This window comes from Rhopalosiphum padi, chromosome 3 (assembly GCF_020882245.1).
Source record: "Rhopalosiphum padi isolate XX-2018 chromosome 3, ASM2088224v1, whole genome shotgun sequence".
NCBI lineage: Eukaryota > Metazoa > Arthropoda > Insecta > Hemiptera > Aphididae > Rhopalosiphum > Rhopalosiphum padi.
The window spans coordinates 20,808,183-20,828,119 of NC_083599.1; the positions used below are offsets into that span (position 1 = coordinate 20,808,183).

Consider the following 19,937-nt stretch of genomic DNA (forward strand, 5'->3'; position numbering starts at 1 on the left):
GATTTAACTATCAATTACTATTTATAACTACTAATTTCATATTGTATTTTACCGTATTAGAAAACATAAGTGTACGCTAAGTTATAATTTTTCCTTCAGATTTAGTAACATATTACATTATTGTTTTCATCAAAATGTCTATTTATGATAGAAAATACCTTGTAGCAACTGATATTGTATGCTTCTTTTTATGAGTACATTATTATATAGACAACTCTATTGTAATTTTATTTTGCAGAAATAAAAACATTACTATATACATTACATAACTTATAACTTACAGTCTAATTTATTTATGCAATGTTGAAGTATTTAAACATGTGAGTTATGAAAAGAAAAAAATCAGTTTTTAAGATTAAAGTGGATGTTTTCTTACTTTATTAATGATTACTATGATTGAATCAAATTGCATATTATTATTATTATAGAATTATTAATTGTTTTCAAAATATGTTATTAACAATATTATGTTTTAGGAGAAACATGTTAGAAATGTGACCCACCTGCAATATTAATGAATTTCCATTACCAAATTTTGGTATTCAATGCAGTGTTGATAATATCAACGAATTTACAATTGTTTAATGAATAATATGTGGAATGTATTTAAATGAAAAATTATGATCATGTTCTATAAATAGACTACTAAAGATTAAATCGGTGTTTTCTGAACGTATTCCAGTAACCTGAGTATGATACTTTTTTTTGATAAACCGTGGATTTACATATACATTATTTTATATGTAGGAACTATTCACAATGGAACATTTTAAGGCAGTGTTTCTCAATCGGTGTGTCGCCTGGTGAATCCAAACGTGTTGCGGAAAGTGCTAATATTAAATGTACGAACCTTGTTGACACTATATTTACAAAAATGAATAGATATTATTCTTATTTTTTTTTATTGTGTGTCACAAAGTATGAAAAATTCTAATAGTGTGTCGCCATAATAAAAAGGTTGAAAAACACTGTTTCAACTGTTTTAAGGTATAAAATATATATTTTATCATTTTTCAATTTTTCTACTGCATGTTATTATTAAGAAATTCATAATATGTTGATTGTTGTTTTCTTAATGCAATATACTTTAAATTCTGAGTGAAGTGATAAATGTATTGGTTTTACAATGAAGAGTTTTTATAGTAATACTTTACACGGCAGTGCCTCCCTTGAAAATTGAGGGAAGAAAATGTAGACTTATTGTTCCTGATTAATTTTAAATTGATGATAACATCATTTATTAGACTCAATCTAGGTTGAAATTAATTTGGTTTTCGTTGTTGCCTGCCGCACGGCGAACGCCAACTGGCAACTGGGGTTCTAGGTCACTTTGTACGGTCAGGCATTAAAAGTGCGAAACGCGGACACTTTGTACGGTCTGGTAAAAAGGTACATTGCAGAACGCGGACACTTTGTACGGTCGGGTAAAAAGGTACTTTGCAGAACGCGGACACTTTGTACTATTAATTATTATATACATAAAGTATATATTATAAATATAAGTTTTATACATAAGCAGTAACTAATAATTATGTAGTGTTAATTATTAAAATAGAAAAAATAAAAATAAAATTGTTATAAAATATTGATTGTATTTGTATAATAATAATAATAAAAATAATCTAAATAAACAAATAATGAATAATATCATTCAAACTACATATAAAAATGTGTACAATATAAATAAGTCAAAAGGTAGTATAATATGAAAATGGTTTAGTAATAGTTTTTACTATTACAAATTTTTAGAATATTAGCTAATAAAAATAAAAATAATAAAAATTTTAGTAATTAACACTATACATAATTATTAGTTACTACTTATGTATAAAACTTATATTTATAATATATACTTTATGTATATAATAGTAGAAAGTGTCCATGTTCTGCAAAATACGTTTTTACCCGACCGTATAAAGTATCCGCGTTCTGCAATGAACCTTTTTACCAGACCGTACAAAGTGTGTACACTTTCTGTGAATTTTTTTTTAAGGTAATATAAATTAAATTTCGATGGATAAACAATAGAGTTCGCCCGTATGGCATGTCGTTCGTATAGTTTCAGTTCACAGTTGAAATGTTAATCTACACTTCTCATCCGGGGAGCCCGGGGAGGCAATGTTCACTTAACATTTAACAATGATAATATTCATTTACTTATTTATTTTTAAATATACGGACGGTAAGTTCTATTAAAATATGATGGTGTATAGTGCAATTAAAAATTAATTTTGAACGAATGTTTCTTGTAGGTATTTAGAATTTAAATTTTAGATTTTTTTAAATATAAATCTTCTAGGGTGGGGTAGGGGGAAAAACCTTCGAAGGACACGAGTTGGACGCTGCCATAGAAGATGAATTTGTTGCTTTTTTAGTTACCAATAGAAAATAAATAAATATGAAACACAGTTTTTAATTTTTTAAACATATTAAGGTTTTACCGTTTTATTCTACATCTAGAATATAATGGCATACAAATAGGTAATGAATAAAAATTTATTATTTCTTACTTATGAATAATTTTATTTTTTATTTCTTTAATAATCATTTTTATTGTTTGATCTAATAATTATGTTTCTAGTCACGGGCCGAGTCGGGCGATCTATTTTTATGATTTATTTGAAAATTACGATAGCGTCCATCGTATACCGCTGTTTATTAGCTCAAGAAAATAAATGTCATTTTCTCATTAAACTTAAGTATACAATTTTGTTATTATTAGTATGAATGTATAATTACTTTATAAATAATTAAATATTAAATACTTTGTCTTAAAATGTGTTTTTAATAAAAAAAATAAATACATTAATGATAAAATTAAGTTTAAGTTTTTTATGGCCCACGAAATTTTTTTTATTAAATTTCTGGACCGCCATATAAATTAATTGCCGACCCTTGATCTAGTCATTCAATTGCTTTGTAACTAATTTTATTACTGGTATTTACAAATAAATAAACTAATATAAGAAAATTGTATTTTTTATTTATTTAAATTAATGTTCAATAATAGCATTTATACCTATTTAACATAATATGACTGATATAATAATATTAGCTTGGTTTATATCTATAAAATAATATAGTTTTTATATTTTTACCTATTTTATGTTCATATTATAAACAATATATTTACATTTAAATACATTTTTAAATATTTAATAATACATTTTCGTATAACAACTTAAAATAAAATAGGCCTCCGGGCGAATAGTGGTGTACTCTGTTGGGACATTTCCGAATTCCTGGTTTGCCGTACATATTGGCATCCATTTTTTATATTGTAAGATAGGGAAGTGGTATCACCTTAGTTTCTCTACATCGTGGTTCAGTCGGTTATTAGGATTACCGTACGGCCCCAGTGTGTACCAGGTACACACTGTACCTTGTACTAATAGTCGTCGGACATCTTATATGCTGCGCCAAGCCACGGTTAGGTTAGATAATTTCTTGGTATAAGGTAAGGTACGAACGCCATTCATAACCTGTAAACCATCATTATCGTGAATCGTGTACCGTGGTCTCACATTTTTGTGCTCTGCAGCGTCGTGTAGAAGTAAGTACCAAAGGATAAAATATAAACTTGAATTCAGAATTCATAAGCACACCGCCGGCCCTGCAGAACAAAGTACGCATTACGAAATTTGTATTGGCGAGCACGGGCATACATTTTAACCGGTAGTACAAAAACACTTGGTCATCAGTGGCATCCGCTTGCCGGCAACAATATACGCTAACAGGTGTTTAATCATCGACAACAAGGTTTGCAGCGCAATAACTATTACAGAAACCGAGACAGTCATTGCGAACTCAATCAAGGCCGAAAACGACAATATGGGTGATTTCCATCAAATACTCACTAGTTTGCTGAGTGCTGACAACCATGTGCGACAGACCGCCGAGGTAAATTAATATTTTTCACTGTAAGTCGATTACGGAATGGGTAGCCGTTTGTTCCTCATTACCTTAAGGGTGGTGGTAGTTGTTAGAGTCTCTCATTTGTCTCCAATGCTTAGTGTATTATCCGTCTATCATTGGATTTATTCATTGAATAGGTATAATGTGTGCGTTCGAAAAATGTTATTTCTCTTGAACTTTGTAATGTTTTCACTGATTGTCTGTTTAAGTCTGAGTATTAATATTGTGAATACTAGTCAACTACTTGTTGATTTTGATTTAATTTGTGCTAACAACTGAAATTATATACATCTACTTTAATCTTCTCACGGATTTCTTAAATGTAACTTTTGTTAACAGGTATTATAAATTTGTTCGTTGTTATGATTTAGTATTATTATTATTATTTTTTTATTTCAATTTTTATTCAATAATAATATTGAATTTTATTCAATAAAGATGTTCGTGGGATTGCTAATGACGGTTGAGCGACTTATTAAAAAGTAATTTATAAGAAGTTATGTATTAAACATTTATACAACTACCTTATGTAACATGTATGAGATGTGTAGTATAATTTCTATAATTTGTTTTTTTAAATATCTATATTATGTCCAGTCTTAACAACTATTTGACCATATTTGGTAACAATTTTTGTCGGTTAAATACACATCTGTGAATGTTATTCAAAAACATAGTAAGGATGTTATTAATGTTAGAGAACTATTTAGTATATATAGCAATGTTTTTAAAGCATAATATATTATAAACATTATATATATATAATATTATATAATTACAAATAAATATAATACAAAAATTAATAGAATCATGGTTCATCAGTAACCACTTAATTTGTATTAAAATAATAGATAATATTTTGATTAAACAATGGTAAAGAACATTTTAAAATATATTATATAATACAATTATTTAATACAATACATATGTATATAAAAAAGAAATTATAACAAATATGACTTAATTGTGTATATTATACAATCTTGTATATATCATAAAAAAAACTATTAATTTAATAAAATATAAGTAATACAATAAAGTTAACATTAATATTATACAATATAATAATGTAATAGTTATTTAAAAAAAATATACCAAATTATTTTATTGATATAAATATAATGGTAATAATAATAATGTGATAGAAACATATTGTATTCTTTAAATATTCAGCATAACAAGACATATAGACATTTAACAAATCAGAAATCAAAAATAATTTATTAAAATATATTAAAATATTAAATTATGACATAGAGTCATTACAACAGCTTTTTCACTTGTCATAAGTACAAAAAAACATTTATATTTGATATCATCAACACTAATACGTATCAAATCAGATGACTGGGACTTAATATCGACTATAACAGAGCCAATCATATGTGATTCTAATGGAACATCAAAAAAATTGAAAGATTTAAAAGTCAATACATTTAAAAAAATATTTTCACTTACATTTAAAAATGTTTTTGACGATTGCAATTTCATTAGTAATTAACATAATATAATTATTTTTAGAAACTTGAGTAGAAATAATAGTTTGTACTCCTAAGTTTTATAGTTTGAAAAAAAGGAAATTCATGATTTGTATATTATGAAATTATGGTATCTACTATATTCATTACTTAATAAATGAGTTTCATCAAAATTTGAGTTCCTATTCATTGTCATTATAAAAAATATTAATTTTTTCTTGAATCCTATTAGCAGCAATTTGCAAAGAAAAATGCAAGTATGAAATACTTTTTTTTATAATTCTCAAGTAATTTTCATATTTAAAAGCGTTAAAATTATCTAGACATCCGTGTCTTAATATAAAATGGCAAATGAATCAAACTATGAATATTGTGAGTGATAAAATGCGCCTTATGATTAGTAATAAACTCCGTCACAAAATAAATTAGTAAATTAAATGCTACTTCATTTTTAGCTAAACATAAAACTGGTGTTACCAAAATTTTTATGGCACAATGCAATTTATGAAGTGTAAATAAAATATTTTTCTTATACTTCCTTTTAGTACGATTGGCCAAGATTATAACAAAAAAGTTCTAAATTTGGTTAACTTCCAATATTCTATATCATTTAAAGATCTCGGAAGCCTAACAAATTCTGGTGGGACATATTGTTTTAAAATTTTAAATTGTTTAACTCTTCATCTGCATAATCACATTTTTCTTTGGGGATTCTCACCGATTGCTTACCTCGCACTTAAAATTTTATTAACGTTTCAAAGTTTCAAGACAAACAGCATGCTTTTAGTCAATAGGTACAGACTTTACTATATGAATTTGTAAAATATGCTTTAAAGGAGAATTGCTTTTATGATATTCGTCATCATTTCTAGTTCTAAAACTACTATCAGTACGCAACAAGGCATTCACACCCAAGAATGACATTCTATGATCTTTATATTCTCCCTCTATTGTGCATGTATTACACCCTACACGAGAATTATAGCGTTTTACATTAAGTAAAAACGCTTTGGCGGGAGAATCGCAAATGAATTGCTTAATACATAAACATAGTACCTTATTATCAACATTAATTCCATCCTTTACCAATTCTTTAGCTTCATTAATAAAAAAATTTAAAAAGTCATCTATAGACTCTGGTTATTTAAGTGTACTAATATATAAACCAACAGCAAAAACTAATTTAGATAGAAAAGGTACATTTATTATTGAACAAAGTATTGGCCAAAATTGTTGTTTAGAACTGTGTGCTAATGGTAACCCATCAATATTAAAACTTAAACATATTTCATCGACGTTTTTCAAACACTAAGCATAAAACTTTAATAAAATAGATAACATTTTTTTAAAATCTAAATGAATATAAGTTCCAGGATTTATAATAATTATGTTATGGGTTCTAAGAGTATTCATCAATGTACGTACATATTTTGGAAAATCCAACCCCTCAGACCTCAAAATCTTCAATAAATTATTAACACTAGTTTTTGTAACGGTATTATCAAAAACCCATTGCTGAAGTTTTTCTTTAACAGAAGGATTATTGTTACAAGAAATATTATAATTTTGTCCCAATGAATTAGATATATGAAGTTGTAATTCTAAACTTTCTATTTGTAATGCATTAGGTGGATCATAATTTTTACACATTTTAGATGTGGAGATTTCATTTTAACAACTGAGGGTTTCAATATTATTAACAGTTATATCAGAATTTGAACAAGTTTATGATACACTTACCAGCTCCTTTGCTTGAGTATTGTCTGTGGTAACATTCAACAGCAAACGTTTAAAATTCCGAAGAAACATATTTTTCAATTGATTTGCGTTATTGACGTGGTCTATAACAAAAATATTATAAATTAGGAAACAATAAAACTAACTAACAATGCACTTTTCATGAACAAAAAGTATCATATCAATGTTTAGACCATGAAAATTGTTAAGAATAAGTTAATATTTACTTGGAAATATAATTTTCATATATATATTGCTACCAGTAGCAATATAGTTTTACTAAAAATTATTTATTTGTCTAATAATATATTTAACAGTGATAATGAGTGAATGTCAGTTGTCCTATATAATGACAACCCTAAATTTATTTATTAATTTATATTTTTTTCGAAACACCCAAAAATATTTTTTACATTACACATTGGGGTTTGTTGCTTTAATAAGATTAACATTACCTGTAGTATTTTCTTTTTTTAATCGCTGAGTCCCATGCCTGAACCAATCTTTTACATAAACTTCAAATATATTTTCGTCATTTTGATATAGTTCATGTGAAATTTCTAAAAAATAATGCAAACGTTTATGTAGTAATGTAACAAATTAACTAGTATACTTACTTTTCATAATTTTTATAATTTGATGGTCGACAAGGCGATAATTATTTTTTTGTCCTGTCCATGAACAAAGTGTGGCCAATTTATTGGAAAATAATTTTTGAAGTACACAAAATATTTTGTGCCAGAGCCACCAATAGATTTAATTAAATAAATCTGAAATAAAAATATATACAATAGAGTTGTAATATATGTATAATATAAAAAAACTATTGACATTTTATTACCAATTTAGTCAAGTTTTCATCGTTAGTTTTTAAATATGCATCAATATGTATAAGAGACTCTAAATCGTTCAAAGGAAATAATTCCAAAAAAATGTAATCTAATGTAGATGGTTTTACATTTGAAATGAGGTTTATTTTAATATAGTGGATGCTATTATAGCGTCCAACTTTTTATTAATTCAAGTAAAATAAATATTTATTGTGTGAAGTATTTGATTCATTTTATTTTTAAGAAGTTCAGAATCAAAACTGACCAACTACAAAAAAAAAAAACAATATTTATTTTTTGGGTATTAAAAAAAATTTAAATGGTATACAAATTTAATTTAATAATTTACTATCAACTAAGGGAAATAAATATATTGTGTTTTATATTTAAAAATGTACTAAAGAAAAATAAATTATGATTATAGCAGTAATAAAATTAAATTAATATGCTTGAAGAATAATTCAAAAATGTTTCAATAAATTTAAATACAAAAATACTTAATTTTACTTACAGGATACTGCTTTAAAGTCATTTTTGTAGTATTTTTAGTGCATTTTTTATTTTGTTATATGGTTCAGAAGTTGATTGTTTTCTTTTAATACTTAAAGGTTTGTCATCACTACTGGAACCTAAAGAATTAAAATAATATCAAAAACAGTTAAATATATATTGAATTAGGCATAAGCAGTACCTAATATAATAATAAATAGCTTTAATAACGCTTTATAAACACTAGCTATTAGGTAATTAATATTATTTATAGTATTTCTAAAATTAATTTTAAATATTGTCAAGTTTAATATAAATTGTATATTTAAAACAAACTATAATTATAGTCTTCATTTAGGGCTGCTTTTTTGTGTTCAGTGTCAGAATCACTCTGTGACTCACCACCTGATGATATAAATAATTTTATTTCCTCCGCAGCAGCTGCTTCATACGAATCTAAATAAAGTAGATAATTTATAATAGAAAAAATTAATTTATAATTAACAATTATTATTATGGTAATATTTTGCTAATTTTATAACTTACTAAATGATTTTATTCAGTGGTGTATTGCTAAAAATATTTGTGGGTATACTTCTATGCCTTCTAAATCTTAGGTGTCAATGATATATCTATAACATTGAATCCAAAAAAATTTTTTCTTGCTTCGCTTCAATTCACAATCTTTATTCTAATTATCAGTACCAGCCACTTTGACCAAAGATAAACTTAAAAAAATAGTACAGTCTAAGAAATTAGAATGGTTACTAACTACCAATAACTTAGTGATTAGTGTACTAATCATGATTGCTAGGGCCCGGAACTTGATGCATTTGCATCTTTTTTTCTAACGATTACATTCGACGCTCGTCTTTACAGAAATTTAATTCATCAAATATAGAATTTAATAGTACAGTTTTTATTTTGTATTTTTAGGGAATTTTATGCTTTAAGGTCATTTTTGTAGTATTTTTAGTGCATTTTATTCATTTTATAAATTCTAACAGGTATATGGGGCCATACAGCCGTATACCCGCGTATCGTTGTTTATTTAGAGAGTATACGCTAAACAAAAAAATTGAGAAGTAAGTATACGCCGTATACCCCCAATACACCACTGCTTCTATTAGTTTAACTGGATGGGTGGTCTAATTAAATGTGAAGCTGATAAACCTTAATATACTAATAAATTCATCCAATAAATTATGATAATAATGTTAGGTAAGTACCAAATATAAATTGTTACCGATAGAAATATATATATATATATATATTTATTGCCTAACCTTAATACCTAACACTAAATAAAGTAAGAGTATTTAGAGTACCTATATTATATAATATTATACTATAGTGTATTACCTTTGTTTGACTGTTAATTTGATCCATTATTGTGTGAAATGACGTGATAACACATAATATACACATGTACTTCAATTTTGGTGTCGAAAATGCAAACTGCAGTCGGATAATGCAGAGTACTCTTCAGTGTTTGTAGCAGCACGGTTGCAAACGAGAAAAAGAAACAGTGTTGAGGTGTATGCCGTACGCGCGTAGTACAAAGTGAGTTAAGGTATAAGGCTAACTATTGCGTCTCGCAGTCGCGAAAATGCAAACTACTGCGATATACTTAAACAATAAAAAAGGCAAAATTATAAAAGTCTGTACGATGTAGCAGCACGGTCGCACACGACTACGAGACAAATACTGACTAGACAATAATACTTAATAGACGATAGTATTATTTAATATTTAATAATAATATAGACGTGGCGAGTGTGAAACTGTGAATATGTTATATAAATATATCGATATCGAACAATCGAACTGACAATGTGTATAACGCGCGAAGTCTCGATTACCATATCGCTGACGCGGCTCTATGCCGGTTGCCGCGGTGGTTTTTCCTGGCAATACCTATAAATATTATATATTATTATATCACTATTAAACATCTACTACGATTAAACATAATGTTAAACTATTTCAAATTAAGATAATAATTGAAATAATTGAATATTTGTTTACCTATTAAAACCTCTTTAGAACGTCTTAAAAAAAATGTTTGTTAGATATTATCTTTTTATGTTCAATCTATGTCTATGATATAGTTAAATAATTTTCATTAAAATATTTCCTCTGAATTAAATGAATCCAATAAACTTGGTTTCGGTTTATTTAAATTATTCTATATGAACTATATACTTAAATATATAATACTTTTCTCAGATAACTATTAAGACCTATTAGGTTATATGGATGATAAATATTTAAAACTGTAATTGCTTTTTTATTTTATAAATAAATCTAAATTATAAAATTTTTTTTTTCTTTTTAGGAAACGTATCAAGCGTTACCTTTAGGAAAAAAAGTATCATATTTATTCAATGTTGTACAAAATCAAGCCGGTAATATAGATGAAAAACAAATGGCAGCTGTAATGTTACATAGACTTATGGCCAATGAATTCATGGATTTTTATTCTCATGTTAGTTCTTTTTTTACTTAAATGTATGAATTTATTTGTTTTTTTAACTAAGTTTTAATTTTAGTTGTCACCTGAAAATCAGAAACAGTTTAAAAACAATTTGTTATTAACTGTAAATAACGAAAAAAATGACATAATACGTAGACGCATGTGTGATGTTGCTTCCGAGGTAGCTAGAAATCAGCTGGATGATGAAGGTAATAACAACTGGCCAGAATTTTTGAATTTCCTGTTTCAATGTGCTAATTTTCCTTCAAATGATATGAAAGATTCTGCGCTTAGAATTTTCATGTGAGTAAAGCATTTTTGATACTTTAATTAAAATTTGTCTTTTACTCATTTTTTTTTATATATTAGAAATGTACCTGGCGTTTTTGGTAATCAACAATCCAATTATTTGGTTGTGATAAAACAAATGTTTCAACAGTCATTAAATGTACCTGATTCAAATGTAAGTCTTAACAGCTATAGTTGTATATAAATTTCACTTATTCATTTTTTATTTTTTTTATAGATACAAGTACAAACTGTGAAAGCTATTTGTGCTTTCATATTACACCATGACAAACTTCACGAAATTCAAGAACAATTAACTGATTTATTACCAAACATGATGAGAGTAAGGCTTTATAAAAAATTGAATAAAATAAAAAACTACTGTATTTTTTTTTTTATAGATAATAAATGAAAGCTTAATAGCTGAAGAAGATGATTCTTTGATTAAACTATTGGTTAATTTAGCTGGAAATGCACCAATTTTTTTAAAATCTCAGTTGTCAGATATTGTAGAAATGTGTTTGAGGGTAATTTAATTATTTTACGTAAATATTGTTCAGAGTTATATTATTAATATTTTTAGTATCTTGGAAACAAAGAGGCAAGTGAATCATACCGTCAGATGTGCCTTGAAGTAATTGTTACATTAGCTGAAACAGCTCCAACAATGATGCGTAAAGAATCATCTAAGTACATCATACAGTTAACTGGACAAGTATTGGAACTTATGGCTAATGTGGAAGATGATGATGATTGGAGTACTCAAGATGATCCAGATGAAATTGACCTAGAAAGGTATTACTACTTTTATTGGAAATTCATTCCTTATCGTGCATTTTAATATTTCAAAGTATCTAATGTGTTTGTGTATTATTTGTTTTAAGTATGAGTGTTATAGCTGAAAAAGCACTGGACAGACTAGCTTGTAGTCTTGGTGGTAAAATAATGTTGTCACAAATAATAAGTAATGTCTCATCAATGTTAGACAATCCAAGTTGGAAAGATAGGTAAAAAATATAATTTGGATATATTTTATTTCATTGTATTTATCCAATCATTTATATATTTTAGATATGCTGCATTGACGGCAATATCAGCTATGGGTGATGGTTTTCATAAAGAAATGTTGCATATACTCCCAGAAATTTTGGATGAAATTTTAACTTTATTACAAGATTCAGTAAGTAATTTAATGTTACAACTTACAATTCAAAACAATGTTATCACTAATGTTATCATTATTTGTTTAGCATCCTAGAGTAAGATATTCAATATGCAATGTAATAGCACAGATGGGAGAAGATTTTTCTCCCATGTTTCAAAAAAAATTCCATGAGAAAATTGTGCCTGCTATATTACTGTTACTTGAAGATAATTTGAATCCTAGAGTACAAGCACATGCAGGTAAATTATATTGTTAATAAATTATAATCTACTTAAATTAAAATATTACTTAATATTTTCAACATAATTACTAATTGTAGTTATCTAATAGACAATAAAATATACAAAATTAGTAAAAATTATTCTAAAAAAAAAATATAATTTAACACAAGGAAAAACTCTTAATTTATATAATTTTTGGTATTAAGTTATCATAGATTTATGACTTCATTCATCAAAAATATTTATATTTGTGTATTGGGAGGAAAAAATGATATAATAATAATAACTGTATGATGTTGAAATATTATAATTTATAAACCTAATTTATTATTTTAATTTTCATATTCCTTGTTTCGATTATAAATATTTTTATTCATATAGATTAGTTAATTATAGGTGTTTTAAATTTAAATATATTTGTTATTTCTATTATTAGATGTGTAATTATTTTTAATTTAATAAATTAATAATATTGAATTTTTTAAATTATTTTTAGGAGCTGCTCTTTTAAACTTTAGTAAAGATTGCCCAAAAAAAATACTTTTATCTTACATGGATCTGATTATGGTAAAGCTTGAAAATATATTGCAAGCCCGTATTGCTGATCTTGTGAAAGGTGGTGGTAGACTTATAGTATTAGAGCAAATGGTAACCACTATCGCATGTGTAGCTAACACATGCGAAGGAGATTTTGTTAAATTTTATGACCATCTTATGCCATTCTTAAAAGAAATCATTGGTAATGCTGTTGCCCCTGAATTAAAGTTGTTGAGAGACAAAACAATAGACTGTATTAGCTGGATAGGTTTGGCTGTTGGACAAGAGAAAGTAAGTTAATTAATAATTATAACATTTATTTTATTGAAATCTATAAAATTGTGTTCTATGTAGTTTTTGGCGGATGCTAGTGTTATAATGGATTTAATGCTGGCAACACATAACAAATATGAGAAACTCTCAGAATATGATCCACAAACTTCAAACTTAATAATATTACCATGGACTCGAATATGTAAAGTGATGGGTATGTGTTATTTAATCAACTGTGTTTTAGTTACTAATAAAGAACAATTTAATAGGTCAACAATTTGAACAGTATCTTCCTTTGGTGATTGGTCCAGTAATGGCTGCGGCTTCATTAAAACCTGAAGTTGTATATTTGAATAATGATGACATGAGTAATATGACTGACAAAAGCGAATGGGAGTTTGTACCTTTGTGGGAACAGCAAAACTTTGGTATTAAGACTTCAAGCCTAGAAGATAAGGCAACAGCCTGTAACGTGCTTGTATTTTATGCAGAAGAATTGAAAACTGGTTTTGCACCCTATGCAGAAGATGTTGTTAAACTTATGGTACCTTTATTGAAATTTTATTTCGATGATAATGTTCGAATTGCTGCAGCTCAAAGCATGCCTAATCTTTTGAAGTGTGCAGAAATAAGAGGTATGTTAAGAAATTAATTCCCGAGCTACTATACACTAACTCTTTTCTATTTGTCTCATATCAACAATAAAGTGATCCTTAGTTATTGTCTTTTCTAGAAGAACTAAAAGGATCAATATTTTTAATTTCTTCCTTTAAATAATAAACAATAATGTTATAAAATCAACTGTTGGATTGTAATTGTCAAATTTTAATTTTATATAAAAGACTAAAAAAAAAAACAAATTATTTGGTAGCCTAGTAAGAAGTATATTAGTTTATTTATAGTATCTATTTAGCCAGTGATTCTTAACCTTTTATGACATGTGATCCACTTAAACATTTTCTGTAACCCTAATTCTCTGAGTTATTTAATTAAAAAAATATAATTTTTAATATTATTAATTTACTTTCCAAAAATGTATTTACATATTTATTTTTAATATAATAATTTTTATGAATGGGTGATCGAATAACTCCTTTTATATTTATACATTATGTTTTTATAAAAGATGAAAGAATAAATTTGAGAACATGGTTTATAATGATTTAGTTAAAGAGGACAAAGTAGTGCAGGGGTCATTAATTAATATTTTTGAAAGGCCACATTAAGGATCTGAAAATTTTTAATTATAAATTTTCGCAGGTCATCAAAATTTTAAGTACATATTTTTAACACATAATAGGACAATAAGTATTTTAAAATTGGATGTAATAAAAACAATATTATTTTTATTTATGATTTGCTATTGCTTATAAAGTTATAAATATTAAGAACAAAAGTAATATTAGTATATTACAAATATTTGAAAAAACTTAAAATAAAAATTAATTTCAAATACAATAAAATAGACAACTATTTAGTGAGAAAAATGACTAATATAACAACTGTTGTCGGTAAACGCCAATAATATATAACAAAAATAATAATTTACAACAATATCACATATAATGTTGTCGTAATATGTGTTGTTTATTCTTTGTTTGTGCACTGCTATTTGGTGTATAGTGTATAATATTTAAGTAAATTGTCCTGTTTTAAAATTTAAAGATTTGTTATTATATGTATTAGTATTAAGTTAATGTGTTTCATCCTCTTTATAATTTATTGTTTACAAATTATATTGTTTGTAACAGGACCAGAATATTTGCAACATATATGGGATTTTATTTTTCCTGAACTTTTGCAAGCTTTAATTGATTTTGAACCTGATTCAGATGATTCAGATTCAGATGTTAGTGCAGAGATGTGTGATTCATTAAAAAAAGTAAATAACTTAAAATAATTATTATAGTTTAATCTATTTTGATTGATATATTTATTTTTTTAATGTAATTTTAAGTGCATAGAATTATTGGGAATAGGATGTTTATCGGACAAATGGATAAAAGATATATTGTATACTTTAGAAAAAAATTTGAATTCTCACTTTGAAAGCGAAGCTCAACATTTTAAAAGACTCAAAGATGATGATTATGATGAGGTATGTATTTATGAGATTTTTATTATTGTAAGCGTTTAATGTAAACTGTATATTATTAGGATGAAGACGAAAGACTAGTTTTGGAAGATTGTGATGATGTGTACAGTTTCACCAAATTAACTGAGATTTTACATGTTTTTTTTGTCACTTTTAAAACAGACTTCTTTCAGTATTTTGATCTTATTGTACATCAATGTGCTAAACTATTGGTAAGATTTTACTGTGTTCATTTATTTCATATTTTAACTTTAAAAATCATATTTATAGGAATCTGATGATAAAAGTGATTTTGATCATGAGTGGGGTCTTTTTATCTTTAATGACCTTATTGAATTTTGTGGACCTGGTTGCGCTAAATATCAAGAATATTTCTTACGGCCTATGATTGAATATGTTATGGATATTAACAATGGCGTTCGTCTAGCAGCTATTTATGGCTGTGGAGTGCTAGGCATGTGTGGAGGGCCTAGTTTTGCGGGTGTGTGTGCTGAGATCATGCCATTTCTTCTACAAGTGATCAACAATAGTGAAGCCCGATCTGCTGAAAACATGATTGTGACTGAAAATGCCGTATCAGCCATTGCTAAAATATTAGAATATAACAATTCAGCTGTTAATGTTAATGAAATATTACCTCTCTGGTAAAACAAAATCAATAGTTCGATCATTTTGTTTAAAATAATATCAATATAATTTTTTAGGCTATGCAACTTACCAATTTGTGAAGATACTGAAGAAGCTCCATTTGTATACGGTTACTTATGTAAGCTCATTGAAAATCAGCATCCTTTGGTATTAGGACAAAACAATTCTAATATCCCTAATTTAATAAGGATTATTGCTGAAGCATTTTTGCAAGATGCAATTGACAGGTCACATATTGTTGCCCAGCGAATGATTATGATTGTTAATGGAATACAGGTAATTATAGTATTTTATTTTAACTTGATATAATATAAAATGTATACATATATAATTATAACAAACTTTTATGTACATTTTTTTTTTATTACTGATTTGATTGAATTCCTTAATGTTATTTTTCCAAAAAGTCGTAGATTCTTATATTATTGTTTTTATTATATTGAACAATTTTTAATTACTTAAACAAGCTTACTAATTAATTATTTAAGTTCTAAAAATATAAACTTTTTTAATTTAGAACATACAAAAGTAGGGGTTTTCAAAAAAGTAAAATAAACTAAAATAAACTTGTACCACATGTTTTAGTTAGCTCAAATAAAGTTATTTTTATAAACTAAATATTTAAGAATTTTACAATTTCAAGACTCTTTGGATTTGATTCAAGGAAAACTTATAGTTTTAAGAAAATTTGTTATAAGTGTTGTTATAAGTATTCGAATTGAGCACCCTGATGAGAAAGTTCTCTTTCCACTACTAGAACGAATGCAAAATATGCAATATAAAATCAAAACATTATTGTGACCTATAGAACCTACACTAAGATTGCCATTTTCTCTCTGACAATAATAATATTTTTTTGGAGTTTATTGAAATGAAGATATGTACTGGCGGATTTTCTCCATTTTCTTAGGCGAGGGTCATAGGGGGTCTTGAAAAATAATATGTAAAAATTATATTTTATAATATGTATTATTATAAATTGTATAATATTATATAAGCATCTGGGGGGAGGATCCAGATCCCCCATGGACACTCCCCCACCCACCCACAAATCCGTCACTGGTTCTGTAACTGATTGAGAAACTGATGAAAGTTTAAAAACGCAAGGACCTCATGTTCTTTGGATAGGAAATTGTCATTCACCCCCCTTATAGTCTAGATTTTTTACACAGTGATCAACATTTTTTAATGAGCTCAAGAAGTATTTAGGTGAATAACATTTAACAAACAATTAGGTGAAAGAGACCGTTAATAAGAGACTAAAGGATGTGGGTACGCGAGTTCTTCAACACTGGTGACAAATATATCTAGTGCCAAATGTGCCATGGCAACAAAAATGTATCATTTTAAAAAGAAATTATTTGAAAAAATAACTATATGCCTGTGGTACTATTTGAATATTTCATGAAAATATATGTTCTTCTCAATTAAAAAAAAAAAAATCTTATCTCACACATTTTGGATGATTCTCAAACATAAAATATTAATCAATTAACCACAGTAATTGTGAAAATATAAAAATAGATAAAATATTAAATTACAATAACTAACTAAAATTGTATGGGAATATGATGTGATGCCTTATGATATAATGATATTATAATATTTATAAATCATGTTTATTGTTATTTATTAATACAAGTTTTGTGTAAATATTTAATTTTAATTAATTATTTTGTTATTTAAAATATTATTTTAGGCAAACCAAGAGGTATTTAATGCATGTTTAGCTGTATTGAATCCAGAACATATGAAGATGTTACAGAGTCTTCTAATGACTAATAATTGATTTTGACATTTACCCGTTAATGTTTTATTTTTGTAACAATATGAATTTTTACTATAACCCCGCTTCTATTATTTTTAATTTATGTCATCCACTTGTTATTTTTTGTTATATAGTTGCAAAATTAAACTATTTAGAAGATATATTACAAATATTTGAAATTTTAATACTCTTAAAAATTGAAATTAAATTAATGTTATAAACTTATTATTGAATGATTTAAATTGATAATTGATGTACTACAACTTTTTTAATATACATTTTTTTTTTTTAAATCTTATTTTATATTTTTAGATATCATTGATGATAATTTTTACTCATAATTTTATTTTATAATGTCAAATAATATTTACTGTATTTAAGATTTAACTATCAATTACTATTTATAACTACTAATTTCATATTGTATTTTACCGTATTAGAAAACATAAGTGTACGCTAAGTTATAATTTTTCCTTCAGATTTAGTAACATGTTACATTATTGTTTTCATCAAAATGTCTATTTATGATAGAAAATATCTTGTAGCAACTGATATTGTATGCTTCTTTTTATGAGTACATTATTATATAGACAACTCTATTGTAATTTTATTTTGCAGAAATAAAAACATTACTATATACATTACATAACTTATAACTTACAGTCTAATTTATTTATGCAATGTTGAAGTATTTAAAAATGCGAGTTATGAAAAGAAAAAAATCAGTTTTTAAGATTAAAGTGGATGTTTTCTTACTTTATTAATGATTATAGTAATCATATTATTGAATCAAATTGCATATTATTATTATTATAGAATTATTAATTGTTTTCAAAATATGTTATTAACAATATTATGTTTTAGGAGAAACATGTTAGAAATGTGACCCACCTGCAATATTAATGAATTTCCATTACCAAATTTTGGTGTTCAATGCAGTGTTGATAATATCAACGAATTTATAATTGTTTAATGAATAATATGTGGAATGTATTTAAATGAAAAATTATGATCATGTTCTATAAATAGACTACTAAAGATTACATCGGTGTTTTCTGAACCTATTCCAGTAACCTAAGTATGATATTTTTTTTTGATAAACCGTGGATTTACATATAAATTATTTTATATGTAGGAACTATTCACAAGTTTATGCATATAGAACATTTAAGGCAGTGTTTCTCAATCGGTGTGTCGCCTGGTGAATCCAAACGTGTTGCGGAAAGTACTAATGTTAAATGTACGAACCTTGTTGACACTATATTTACAAAAATGAATAGATATTATTCTTATTTTTTTTTTATTGTGTGTCACAAAGTATGAAAAATTCTAATAGTGTATCGCCATAATAAAAAGGTAGAAAAACACTGTTTCAACTGTTTTAAGGTATAAAATATATATTTTATCATTTTTCAATTTTTCTACTGCATGTTATTATTAAGAAATTCATAATATGTTGATTGTTGTTTTCTTAATGCAAAATACTTTAAATTCTGAGTGAAGTGATGAATGTATTGGTTTTACAATGATGAGTTTTTATAGTAAAAATGCTTCAATATTTAATTTTAAGGGTGGTTTTAGTTTGGTTCTTTCAAATATAATAGGAAAAAATTCACTATATTTTTAAAATAAATATAACCTAAAAAAAAAAAAAAAATACTAGTTTATCTTTACAAACTCGCACTTTTTGATATCGTCGATCTAGTTGATTGTTGTAAAGTTGTAATTCAAAAATATATCTGTGAACTTGAATTTTTCACCAATTATTTACGAGTATATTATTATTTTCTAAACATACTATAACCTTTAAAATATTTTTGCTTTGTGTGTAACATTTTAATATTTTAGGTTTTTAGATTTTCTTTTTATGTACGATACATTTAATTGATAGCGGGCAGAAAAACTTGACGATTTATTAAGATTAAGTTCCTCGTAAGTTTTTCTTATCTTTTGAAATAAATATATATCGATTATTTATAAATATAATTTTTTTAGATATTTCGTGTTCGTATTTGAC

At 26.0% G+C, this 19,937-nt stretch overlaps 1 protein-coding gene across 1 annotated transcript; it reads left to right on the forward strand.

Annotated features, from left to right (window-relative positions):
- Positions 1-1,126: 1,126 nt before the first annotated feature.
- On the forward strand, positions 1,127-18,027 carry LOC132924893 (importin-5-like). Its single transcript, XM_060989334.1, has 20 exons — positions 1,127-1,142; positions 3,680-3,900; positions 10,788-10,937; positions 11,002-11,228; positions 11,295-11,388; positions 11,452-11,556; positions 11,615-11,740; positions 11,797-12,008; positions 12,098-12,220; positions 12,285-12,393; positions 12,464-12,617; positions 13,096-13,427; positions 13,491-13,623; positions 13,679-14,044; positions 15,161-15,291; positions 15,367-15,507; positions 15,567-15,716; positions 15,775-16,148; positions 16,209-16,428; positions 17,852-18,027. Exons 1-20 carry the CDS (start codon positions 1,127-1,129, stop codon positions 17,939-17,941), a joined length of 3,474 nt encoding a protein of 1,157 aa, XP_060845317.1. The 3' UTR covers positions 17,942-18,027.
- Positions 18,028-19,937: the final 1,910 nt, after the last annotated feature.